The sequence below is a fragment of the Anneissia japonica genome, unplaced genomic scaffold, assembly GCF_011630105.1.
Source record: "Anneissia japonica isolate Jap-2015-1 unplaced genomic scaffold, ASM1163010v1 scaffold3459_len64114_cov179, whole genome shotgun sequence".
NCBI classification, from domain to species: Eukaryota; Metazoa; Echinodermata; class Crinoidea; order Comatulida; family Comatulidae; genus Anneissia; species Anneissia japonica.
The window spans coordinates 27,722-41,541 of record NW_022750762.1 but is presented as its reverse complement, the minus strand read 5'-3'; the positions used below and the strand labels follow the sequence as shown (position 1 = coordinate 41,541).

The following is a 13,820-nucleotide window of genomic DNA, read 5'->3' as shown; positions in this document are numbered from 1 at the left end:
TATATATTTAAATGCTTTAATCGGATTTTAATTCCCAACAAAACCTCAATGGCCTAGTTGAAGCGTCTGCACAGACATCATTATGTCCCGGGTTCTATTCCCGATTGAAACACCAATTTTTTCACTCTCGTAGATTCTTCTTCTTTACCGTTTAAAAAAGTATTTAAATACATTTATAGAATTACCGCAAGACGGTTTAGAATTTTTCTGTAATATATATGTATATATATATAAGCACTTAAATTTGTTATACTCATGTGCCTGCGTAGTTAGACAACACTAATCCTTGATGCATGGCAAATAACAGTAATCAATATACGCCCTCTTCTTATTAGCATTTGACGACCAGACGCGATATCCGAAGGGATGCTTTTTATAAATAAATCATGATACAATACAATTATATATAATATAGGCTATGTATAATACCTGTCTCTTATACACATCTAGATGTGTATAAGAGACAGATATATATATATATATATATATATGTGTGTGTGTGTGTGTGTGTGTGTGTGTGTGTGTCTTAGTATGTGTTAGTTAAAAGGTTGTGTGCCAGTAAAAGGCATACCGTCTAATAAATGATTAGTGTCCATTATATTGTCAGATTATAAATAAATAATTGTGTTGAGACTGAACTCTGATATAGGTAATGCTTGCGGTACACCAAGTATAGATAACTCTGAAAAGAACTGTTGTTTGTTGAGAATAAATGTCTCAACGTTTCGATTGAGTTGCTTTAATTGCCTTCAGGAGAATAATTCTGCAGCTGAGAAACCAAACTGGGAAATACTTATATGTTTGGATAGTGAAAGTGATAGTGCTGCTGATTGGGGGAAAACTAAACAACAACTGAGACTATGTGTGAAAAGTCTAATACTGTAATAACCTCTGTTATACCAATAATACAATAAAGCATATTCTGCGAGGCATTTTCACAAATTGAACTGATGCATTTCAATGTTTTTAAAAAAATTAATTTACATAAACTTTTACACATTTTTTATTTTTCTTTTTAAAAATCAAAGTGCCAAAAGAAATATCATTACAAGTATTAATTTTGTTAAAATGTGAATTAAAGTTATCAGAAGAAAGAGAAAGAGTAAATCTAATTAAATCTTGCAATTATGAAAAATATTGAAGTCTGAATAATAGTAATTGTATTTTTACAGTAATTTTTTGTTAATTTCGTTCTTGTGTAGGTGTATGATAACGAAAATCCATCTACTGCCACAGAAGAAATGCTGCAGACTGTTACAGAACAAATTCAAAATTCACCAGTGTCAGAAGAAAATTATTTTGATAAAACACAATTTCAGGCTGACTGGATGCTACTAATTACTTGGCATAAACTTCAACAAGTACCTGCAATAAATTACACGGACAAAGTACGTATAGATCATATAATCATGTAGCTCCATGATATAATCAAGTTGTGATTATAAACCAAATGTTTATTAATATTTTACATTCTTATTCTGTGCACATTTTACCGATAATGAATGGTGTGTTTGAATACTATTTATTTGTTGCAGGAACGCCAAATAAACTTCCATCAGGACAAATAAGGTTTTTTTTTATTCTCTAATCCAAAAATGTTATTTTAAATCTGAAACTAGTGAATTATAAGCAGTGTGCCGAGCTTTTATACTGCGCATGTGCGTTGCAGCCATGAGGCAACACCATGAAATCATGTCAGAAACAACTATTTTCTTCATAAAAGTTATTATATATAACGTAACACTTCCTTTTTTGTAATACTTCATTACATTACACCGTACTACATTTGTATTTAATTTGAAAACACATGCGTTGTACAAACTTTCAACGAAACCTTCAGTTTGAACATTATTTTATCAATATGATATTTTCTTGATTGAGCAATACACAACATAGAGCCTTGACAGTGGTTGCAAAAGAACAGCATACAATTGTTTATTATACGAAATGCTATTTAATTACCTTTTTGTTCTTAATTTCAGACGAATACTTTCCAAGCTGCATTGGTCACAGATGGTATATTTGGCTTTATTCTCTTCAACTATCAGATCAACGAAATGAAATGGGCAGCAGAAATATTAGATCCAATGGATGTTATCATTGGCTACAATGCTTTATTTGGTAGCACTGTAGACAATGTCAACGCACAGTTAAATTCGTCAAATTTTCCTACCGCGTTATCAAGGTATCGCCCTGATCAGGTATTAGGAAACACAGGCTTAAAGGCAAGGTGGATATATCGTGTTGATAGGAATAGTCCATGGACAGTAAACGTCAAACAGTTGTGCCTCAACTGGTATTCAAAAGAGCCTGATCCAAGTGAATGGGACCACCGATTAGGAACGTGCCCTTGCGCATTCGGTCAAGGGAGAAGTGATGGTAGTTATGGAAACGGAGTCCGTGGAAGAGAAAGAGCAAGAAGAACCACTGCCAGCAGTCCATTAGATGAGAATCTTTTGACGAATATTAACAACTTAGATGGTATTATTATATCCGTAATATTTTTTTTTAAACACTAAATATTTTTTTTTTTTTTTTTTTGTGTGTGAGTGTGGGAGTGGGTGTGTGTGTGTGTGTATGTCATATACATCACGTAAGACGTTTAACCAAACCAAACGATATAAACAACGCTTCATGTGACTTACAAACGAATAACTTGAAGATTAATTTATACAGAGGATGAATGACCCAAAATATTATCAAATATACATTAGAGGAACATGTCTCGCTGTTATAACCATTTAGCCTATGTAACATAAATTTGTATTTATTGAAAACACTATTAATAAAAATTGTATTGTGTTACCAACAACAGTATATACACGTTTATACTTATGTGTGGAGAGTATTGTATGACCACGGAGATATTTTTCCATACAAAAGTACAGCTCATTACTCTATGCAACAGGCATAGTTAGATCATACCGTGACTTCTGACGACTTCTTTTATTTCAAGACCAGAACGTCGCCCCTAAAAGGCTATGTATAATACGGTATTTGAACCTGCCTCGAAAAATATAAACTGTTGAACTATTATTTAACAGTGAATATGACAATTCTGAATTGCTTATGTCAACAGGATTGCCTTTCTGTCTTCAAACATCAACACCATCTCGAACTGGTGCCGGTATAAGATGCTGCTACCGTGGAGATAAATCACTCATCGTGGGATATGGTAGTTTTTGGCAAAGCAGTTTTGTTGAAAGGTACCAGCCGACAAGTTTCTTTGCCTTTTGGAACTGGATATGTAAGTTGAAATTTTCATTTAATTGAATCTTGATGTTATTCTTGAAGTTTCAGCTCGGATGAATGAGATTACAAACTTCTTAATAAAATGATATTGATGCAAAGGATGTTAATTTTAATATTAACCTGGTGTACTCTATTCGGTGGTTATTTCTTTTTTTTTACAGCCCCAAAACCATCGTGGTTTGATCTCCAGTTATGTTTCCCTAGTAGGCCTAGGCTAATAGTTACTACATTGCGCAAACGTAACGGTCGCCAGTCGACGCAATTCCACAAAGAACTGGACGGATCGTTAATGACGATATGCCAAGCTCTCACAGAGAACGGATGTGGGTTTTCCGTGGGTCTAGTATAAGAGCATAATTATCCATTACAACTAAATTAATTGAGTATTTTATTATTACTACATTTTGGGGTTACATAGGGTATGTTATAACGAAACTCATCTAAGTTTACTCATGTTCTTACTTGAGATTAAGTCCATAATGAAAATGACGTTAGTGTACCAACAAAGTAGTGAAGATGAAACCGCGAAAGAAGTTTAAACTCTTTTATTCCAATTATAGACTAAGTATGTAATGTAATGTAGTTAGGTTTAGGCCTATATATCGCTTTATACCGAAGTGTTAAGCACTCGGGGTGTGGACTAGCTCGTACAATATCTTGCTAACGAGATCTACGTAACCATGACTTAGACATTCATTGGACTAACTTCATTTATGGTTCTAATGATTTTAAACATCATATATTTTTAGATGATCTATCTGATATAGATGAAAATCTTTCAATCATCTTTGATAAATATTGTAAAAAATACATTCAACAAGCATGGAATTTAAGATCAAATATCTATAAGAACATTAATACCTAAGTACCACGTATATTTTTTTTAGTTGCTTTAAGTTGTTTTTTTTTTTCTTTATTTGTTTGATGGAACGTACCATTTGGCTTTATTTACCGAACCTTTTGTTCCGTAATGATTTTCGTAGTTAAGTTGTTTTCTCCTTTTCAATTTTCTGTTGATTTTGGTCTTTTGGATGCACCATCAATCTAAACTACTCCCCTAAGGGTCTCTTCGTGTCTGAGGTAAATCGGTAATAGCTATATCTCCTATGTCCACAACCAATATACCGAGGTACCACCACTAGGTTCTTTAAAGTGCACATGAGCCAAAGTATTTAGGTAAAAAAAAATTTAAGATGGGTTATACCCTCAATGTTGGTTACAGTATTAAATAAAGTCTCTTAAATAGGCCGAACTTAAATTATGTAAAATATTTTACTCCTTTTATTGTCCTAGAGGCAGTTGCGTCTGTTAAACGCACGTAAGTCCGAAGAGACAACATTTGACATTCGGCCTATGGATAGCCTTAATTCGCAATTAAGACCGACGGAATGAAACATCTCGATGGATGCGTCGTATGACACTGTCTGAGTTTGCATAAGCATGTCAGACCTAATAAACATTTAGTATATAAACAGTATAGTTGCGTATCATACACTAGATTAATGCATAAAAACATTACTGCAAGGCCTGAAGAAATATTTTGATCTAACCTAGTTAAGTACTATATAATTATTTCTTCTAGTTCATACATAACCACTTAGCTGTGCGTATGCGGATTCGTTGCTGCACTTTGCGATACAGTTGAAATAGTGTAGTACAACAATGAATAAATATTCATTTTTTGACTCATAAATTCCTCTTTGGTTAAATTTTAAATCTGTATATATAATTATAATCGAGGACTGTTAATATTTTGTATCTATCTGTCACATCCGCCAAAGGAGAGGTTATGTATTAATTCCTGTACGTGTGTCTGTTAGCAAGATTACTCCAAAGATAATAAATGGATCATCGCAGTCTACCTAGATTTAATATTTTTCACTATGATTTCGAAGCTGTGACCTATAATATTTATTTAATATGTAGTTGAAGATCTATTTCCGAAGTATTATTGCTGCGCCGCCTCTCAGGATCCATACTTCTGCGGTTTGTTTACTGAAAAACGTCCAGCGGGCTCCTGCGATGGTTATCTTCCTCCAAACACAGGTAGGTCAGATAAGTTTATTATTCGGTTATTTTTTTTAATTTTTTTTTTTGCATTTCATGTTGTTTGCTTATTCCTTATTTCAATACACCGCTTTTGTATGTATTACACTTTGCAAAGTATGTTGTAAAAAGTGGGGGTGTGCGAGCGTAGCACTATCACTGATAATTACCCCCAGACCCAGTTCTTACAAAACTAGCCTAAAAACCCACAAGGCTTTTTAGGTTAGGCCCCTACATCGTTGGGGCTGAGGTAATATCGATCCGCCATCTGTGAAAGTCCCTCTCTGGGCCCCCTGGATTCCTGGATCCGCCACTGTAATGTTCATATAAATCATGTTATATTATTATCAGGATGGATGTTTGGTGACCCCCATATGACCACGCTAGATGGTTATGACTATACATTCAACGGTATTGGGGAATACATATTGGAGGAGGTAATGTTAGAAGACAATCAACGATTCGTTGTACAGTGTCGAATGCAACCTCCTATTTTACAAACCGACAGCGTAGCTGGTGCCACCGTCTTTACGTCATTTGTAGGTGCTATTGACAATGGCACTAAGGTAGGCCTACATAGCTGTTTCCATTAAAATTATAATTCTATGCGATAATAAAAGGCCTACATTAATTTTCGTGCTACATTGCCTCTGTTGATATAATGAAATCGCCATCACCGTCGTTTTTCACTGGACTGGTATTGCTTCACAGGCACCGTATTCACATACAGTGTATTCGCCAGCCGTAACTCAGCAAATTGTTTTACAATCGGACCCATTTCCGGGCCCAATCATAGAGCTATTAAACAGCTAGAGTGCTGACAAGATGGCGAAGCAATGAAAAGTTGTGTATGTGTACCATCCAAGATGGCTGCAGTAGGAAAGCGCCACCTTTAGGCTTAGTATACATATTATTACCATAAATAAGCCCTTTGGCAGACTATTATTTCATTAATGATAATTAGTATTGATAATAACAAATTATTAAACTATCGTAGCCAAAAAAAGGCCAAGTATAGCATCTTATTCAAAAATTAAAACAAAATTAAAATCGTGTACAATACACTCATACACCACAGCGCTCGAGTTTAAAACATATGGGTAACTAGCTGTACTAAACTTTCTGTGTAAATTGAGGGCGCCATAGTGCTTAGGCGAAATTTGATTGGTCTGAATGTATGGCAGCCATCTTGGATGGTACACACACACAGCTCTGCGTATTTCGAACATCGAATACATTGCAGTTAGCGCTCTAGTATTCTTATTATTATCTCTATGGGCCCAACTGGTCTGCACGCTTTGGTTCATGTAGGCCAGAATGAGGTCAAATTGCTATCCAACGAAACAACATAATAAGCACATGCAGCTAAAGTTGTATGAAACTATTAACTTTTATATAAAATATATACTTATTTCTATACCTCCTTTATACAACCTCACTTCATTTGGTTGTCATGCATAATTGTTCTCTTTCACAACTAGAAGGTAAGGGATTTGTATATTTCAATAATTTGACATGTGTGACTCATATTTAAATGCAAATCCATAAGTAAGTGAAACAAACATTTTCTATCAAAGGTTGAAATGAGGATCACGGAAGATGCTTTGGATTTAGATATACTTGTAAATGGAACAGTTATCAATAAAACAGCACTAGTTGAAGGTAAATGCCTCTATGCTCTTTGGTTTGTGAACATGGACAAGAGTACAGTTTTCGGAGGTTAGGTATTAAAATCCTAAATTTTAAGACTTATTTTTAAAAGGCTGTATTTTGCTGAATATTAATAAAACTTGAATTAATATATGTTTTTGTAAAACAATGAAAGTATGTAAGCGTATTCACCTTTTGCACCACTGGTTGTGGTTGTGATCTCATTTGAATTAGCATAGCTATTCATTATTATATGAGGAATTTGTTCGATAAAAAAAAAAACAATTGCCAGGATCTAAACGAGATCATTGGACGATTTTCAGTTCTCCCGTAAGCATGTGTGGATTAGCCTAGGTTACATAGGACCTATCCTTTATATATAAACAATAATATTTCATTTGCAGATGCATACACGAGTATTGAGGATACATCGTTTAGTATTCAACTTGTCGATGGAGAGTTGGCTAGCGGAGAAGACAGGTATTTATCATCCTGGTCCGATGGCGTATCGTTTTCAGTCGCTGCTTCCAGTGGAATGCTGAATATTGTTTTCCAAGCATCAGTTAATTACAAGGGAATGGCTAGAGGACTTCTAGGTTTGTAAAAATAACCAATTAAAATTAACCAAATAATTAACTTGTGTAAATCAGTAATTTATTTGTTCAGTTATAAATATCTATATAAGATACATACAGTAATATAATATAAAATTCATGAAAAGAGAGTAATTTATGTATTTTATTTTATTTTATTTTAATGTTAATTTGTTTATATAAATATAAAAATATATAATACTATATATAACAATATACACGTTTCAAAAGTTCCTGTTGTTTCATATAATTTCTATGTTCAAAGCCAGCTGTATTGCATATTACGAAGTCGAGATACTATTTGTGAGCTATCGTGACAAAATGAGTCTTGTGGTACGCCAGGTCAAGTTGATATATTCCAGAAAATATATTTTTTATAAGTAATATTTTGACAAAAATTTTAATATGTATATTTCATAGTAACAGAAGTTCCGAATTGAGTTACCTAAGGTAATCATGTTTTGAGGCACACTGGGCACATTTCGTAAAGCTATTTTTCAAAATTGATAGGAAAACCAACACAAAATTTATGAGTTGTTTATCTTCTGAGGCGATTTTTTCTTAATTATGTTTTTAGACAACTGAACTTTAAAATGATCTTACTCCGGTTTTACTCTGTTTTTAAATTCTAGGAACATGATTTAAAAACCAAAATAAAGGTTATATATTCATCTATATAAATATGTCGATAACTCATTTTTTCATTTTCTGTACCACAAAGATTCATTTTGTCACGACAGCTCACATTTGTTTTCCATAGTAATTTGGGTTTAGCTTTTGTGGTATGTACTGACAGAAACTCGAAGAAATGCTCGATTTTTTTAAGCATTAAGTATTATATATTGGTGAATTGTGTGCTTCCCGTCCCCTAACCAACTATGCTTGATTTTTATTTTATTTGAACCATATTAAATGAGGTTGAACCATCCAGCAGAAACTGAACATTTTGGGACATTCAACATGTAACAATACAACTTACAGATATCTGTAAATTATCACAAAGCCAATAGAAGTAAGTTAAAATAATGCTGTAATAGATTACAATTATGTATGAACTAGAGCACACTCCGAGAGTGTGTACCTCCACACATCATAATTCTGCCCTGTATAAAATTCCCACTCATCTTTTCCTTTTTTAAAAAAATGAATGAAGACAGATTCTCAACATACACCGGGATTCGGACCGAATTGACTGTCGCTTGCAAAGCGAACGTCATAATCAACTAGACCACCAAAGCGTTTTTAGCTATGTGCGATCCGGTAGCTATTTAAACATGCTTCCTTGGAACACAACAAACCAAATAAACATAAATTAAGACATTTACCTCTGGGACATTAACTAATTTACCCAAATATACACTAAATTATGTCTTCCTTGTAAATTTGTTAACTCTTCCAGAAACTTTTATTCAAATCATGGTTTTTTTTTTAACATATCTGGTCTGGGACGTTTTTCTTTAGGTGGTACTCATATCCACACCCTACTCCCCTACTCCAGATCGTTACCAAAAAAATGTTACTTCCTTCGACCATGACAAACTATTCAAAAACATGATCATTCAGATCCATTGATTAGTTTTGGAGATATTCTAGTATAGAATGTGAATACTTTAAATGACACCATGGGTTCATATCCGAATCTGGATTATCACTAAAATTGAATAATGTCCTTTTTGTAACTCCTACGGAAAGTTCCATACAAATCAGTTGTTAAGATATTTAGTGCGGGGTCCTTTATTTTAAATGGTTTCCCACATCCGCACCCACTGCTAATAGTTGGATTTGTAAAGCGCATCATGCAGAAAAGCCTCCATACACTTGGTGAGTAAGATGTTGCGTTATAAAATTAAACCTACTCCTTAAACTATAGGTTTGACCTGAGGATGGTTGACCGTTGGCTCCGAGGAGTTCATCCACCATTTGTTCAGCTAAGACCACAAAATGGGGTTGCCGGAATTAGTTGGACGGGATATAGTTTATAACGTCGTACCCAGGACACTAAAATCTTATATTAAACTTAAATACGCTTAAATAAAGTTAGTTAAACTATTCCCCGCCGGACATCATCCCGGAATGGATGTGCTATGATGAAAATGTGGAGTTCCTGAAGTAAGTCTAGCAGATATATTTTGAGCACGCTGCAGTTTTGAGATTAATTTATCAGAAAGTCCATGTAGAACGTTGTTGCAAATAGTCCGACCTACAAGTGATGAATGCATGGAAAATTTGCCGCATATAGACATACAGACACAAAATCCGTTAAAATCATAACATCCTTGTGATGGTAACAACAATATACAGTAAAAATATTAGCGTCATACTATATTAGGTCGTAAAAAAATACCAAAGCATTTGATAAGCAAGAAAAACAAACGTAATCAATTACAAAAAGAAGTTTGGAAGAAAATTCACGTAATAAATTGAATTACTCATAGCCTCGTAGCATTTTGAATTTGTGTTTAGGTTGGTAAATAGGTGACAAACGTTCGGGCCCACGGGACGAGTCGGCACGTCCGTTCTCACCCACCCCATTGTATGCTGATGTTCATGTACCGTTGATCGCAAGGTCTATATTGAGGCCTATGTAAAAGTATTAAGCATATTCAAGCATCGTAAAAAGACAAACAGGTTCCCACAATATAGGAAGAGTATTATAGGTATGACCTCTTGCCATGTAACTACCCCACTCGCAGTGTCACATGACAATAAAAACTATTGCTGAGACCACAAATTTTGATTCCGATAGGTAAATCAAACAACATAATAAAGCAACCGTCTCCATGTAATTAAGTTATACATATATTCTCACAATTACTACATTAATATCGTTATTATAACAGGAGTGTGGGATGATAATGTGACAAATGATTTTGTGAAAAGAAATGAAAAAGACGAACTTGCGAAAGCAGGTGATGTATACACTGGAGAAGAGCTTTACGATTTTGGAAATTCTTGTAAGTAGGCCTACCAAAACAAATTAAATTGTATTCATATCCAATAATATACCTGTGAAATTATTAATAATTCATCTACCATGATATATTTCGCACATCTTTGATTCCTTATTAAATATATCAACATCGTCATCCTCATCTCCACATCATCGCCATCCTCATTGTGATCATTACCATTTTCAACTTATTGATAATAATCAAGTATATTGTTGTTACTCTTGACTCGCTTTTATGATCATTGATACTTCAAACAAGTAATTGTGTAAGCTTTAGTAACATGATAAATTATTCAAATGATGTAGATGTGATTTACAATTGAAAGGAACAACAAGTTTTGGTACATTATTTTGTCCTTATTAGAAAATTGCGCCTCGCCTATATTTGTAAAATAATTGTTTCGTAATCATTCTTTTTTATTTGTACCATTATACTAATGAACAAACAAAAAAATACGTAGGCCTATGTACATGTGTAGGTTATTGGTGGGTATGTGTGTGTGTGTGGGTGTGGGTGTGGGCGTGGGTGTGTGTTTGTTGGTGTATTTATGTATGTATTTGTGTGTGTGTGTGTGTGTTTGTATGATACATATATTGCATGTATGTATAGGCATTGAGGAAATGAAGTACGGGAAATGTGCAATTTTCTCCTACTTAAAAAAAACTTAAGTTTGCTTATGAAATTCAATTAATTTTTCTTTTAAATTTGTTTTATATTGCATTAATGTATAAAAGCAAAATTGTTTTGAATTGTGAACGCATATGTAAATATTGGTACAGCATAAGATCACTGTATAATAGGAGAGAAAACGAAAAATTGAAAATCATGAAAAAAAAGAGAACAAATAAAGGTGGGTGATCCCCACGAAAGACAAAAAAAAAAAAAATACTAACAGCATATTTTTTTTCATGACTTTGCAGGGCGGATTTCAGCATCAGAATCATTATTTACATACAGATCGAATGAAACGTACGATACAATTAATGATGAGGCGTTTGTCCCAAAGTTCTTAGAAGACTTAATAGAAGAAAATGAGGGTACCGAGTTGTACTCTAAGGCTGTTGAAACATGTGGGGACAACTCTCAGTGTGTGTTTGATTCTCTGGCAACAAAAGATACTAATACAGGTGCTAATACGCTTCAAACTAACGAAGTTATTACAAATGATGTACAGGAACTAAGTAAGTGTTTCAAATGATATACACATTTATTTTATTTGAATGGTATTTTGACGATAATGTAAGCTTAAATTCTATTATTATTATTACGATATTAATTGTTTGTTCAGGTTAGGGATACATTACCATGGAAGCTTAAAAGTGCAACCCAGATGTCTAGATACTCATCTGGTCATGTCGGCATCCTATACAAAAGATGATCAGATGAAAATATCCTGGATCTCGTCATATATACATCTAGTGAATTAGCGCCCCTCGACTGATCATCAAGCCCCCCCCCCCCCATTCACTGCTGATGCTGATGATTCACTGCGAGATGCTTTAGAAGAGATGATTATATGACGAGATCCTGGATCTAATCATGCCGACATCCTTTAGAAGAGATCGTAAGATCACAAGATCCTGGATCTCATCATATCCAGGATCTCGTCATTTCATCATCTCTTGTAAAAGATGTAGACATGATGGAATCCAAGATCTCGTCATCTGGATGTAGACATGACGAGATTCAGAATCTTGTCATCTGAATATTTGAGCGGCACTTTTACGCTTCCAAACATTACCGTTTTCAATGTTGTATCGTTTCAGTGAATTTCCCACCGAATATCACACACATTGAAGACGAAAATAATGTCCTAAACGGGAGCTATATCTATGCAGTTGTTGGTGAGAATTACACATTTACTGTGGTTGCTACAGATGAAGACGATGATGAAATTACGTTCTCTCTTCTCGAGCCCGTAGCTGGAGCTTCAATTGATCCAACAAGTGAGTTTCACGCTGTAATGATGTAGGCATGAAGACGCTTTGTAGTGTATAAATATTAATTAGATACAGACAAATAATGCATGAATATGTGAATTATGCATACATTATATTGGAATTTCTTAGATTCTAAAAAATACGTACTATATAATTACTACCATCACAACTATTACCATTACTACGACGTCGACGACTTTAGGCCTAACTTACAGTAAACCATTACTATGAGATACAGGCACCATTACTAACAGCTAAAGGTAAAGGTAGGAGAACAACCCATATCTTGCAGCGTTTTGTGGTGAATTGCGTATGGGCATGGCCGTAACTACCGTGAAGAGGAGCTAATACTAGCTACGAGTTCACATCATTCCACACCGAGAGGGGCTGAAATGAACCATATATCGTTTTAACCCTTACTCTTCCGAAATATCCAAGGACAGGACCTCCCTTAAATATGGATAAAGAGGCATACGACGTAGGAAAAAATATGACTTTATGTTTTAAAGACGAGATGGCCCCCAACAGAATGATGTTGAAAGAAATAAAATCCAATATTATTGCATTTTATTTTCTTTTAATATCAGCATTGATTGGAGATTTTAGCTGCCTCACATCGTTGCAAATTAGCTTTGAAGCATTGTTAATAATCCTGTTTAGTTTTATGAAAAAATATTGCGGATAACAGCGGATGACTTCTGCAAGTCTGAAGTATTTCTTTTGAATAATAATTTCGTATTTCAGAGTGGAGTTTAATAGTTTGGTAAGGTGCTTGCCTTCAAATTCCAGGGTCCTGTGTTCAATTTTGTTGCAGGATTGTTGCAGGATTTTTCTAACGAGCAAACAGCTCCACACTCTAAGCCTCGCATTGAGATTTAGTTTGTGTAAAGCATCTTGTGTGTAAGATTGCCTTGTGAGAGGGGATATCTACTTGTAGGACAATGATATATTTATTCTCTTTTGGCAAGCCTTGGCGCATGTGTGCGCCTAAATAATTAGGTAAATAAATAAATATATGTATAAATTTATTCACAGCTGGAGTGTTTACTTGGACACCACAAGATACATCTATGATTAGACTTGGCGTAGTTGCAAATGATGGTGTTGCAAATTCTTCCAGAGAGTTCCTGACATTATTATGTGACTGTAAAAATGGTGGTAAATGTAATTTTGGAACAATAGAGGATAACTCAAACATTCTAGATAATAGCTTTGCTGTAAGTAATGCTCAAACAAAGGGCACTATGTGCATTCTTTTATTCCAACATATAGCCATGATGATGGTTGATGAATGATTGAAATTATTATTTTAATTCTATTTACGTTCGTAGAGCGCACAGTGAAAACAAATGAAATAATCAAAGTATTGGTGGGAAAAATATATTGTC

General features: G+C 34.3%; 1 protein-coding gene across 1 annotated transcript in view; it reads left to right on the top strand.

Moving 5' to 3' along the window:
• LOC117121521 overlaps positions 1–13,820 on the top strand; it is a gene marked incomplete at its 3' end in the record, with an annotated part of 46,621 nt that overhangs the window by 6,412 nt on the left and 26,389 nt on the right. The window contains exons 10-20 of the mRNA XM_033266747.1: positions 1,201–1,388; positions 1,983–2,481; positions 3,080–3,247; positions 5,179–5,298; positions 5,650–5,864; positions 6,876–6,960; positions 7,353–7,544; positions 10,382–10,495; positions 11,413–11,673; positions 12,259–12,438; positions 13,468–13,649. Coding sequence (XP_033122638.1) covers positions 1,201–1,388; positions 1,983–2,481; positions 3,080–3,247; positions 5,179–5,298; positions 5,650–5,864; positions 6,876–6,960; positions 7,353–7,544; positions 10,382–10,495; positions 11,413–11,673; positions 12,259–12,438; positions 13,468–13,649 — 2,204 coding nt within the window. The remainder of the gene's footprint in view (positions 1–1,200; positions 1,389–1,982; positions 2,482–3,079; positions 3,248–5,178; positions 5,299–5,649; positions 5,865–6,875; positions 6,961–7,352; positions 7,545–10,381; positions 10,496–11,412; positions 11,674–12,258; positions 12,439–13,467; positions 13,650–13,820) is intronic.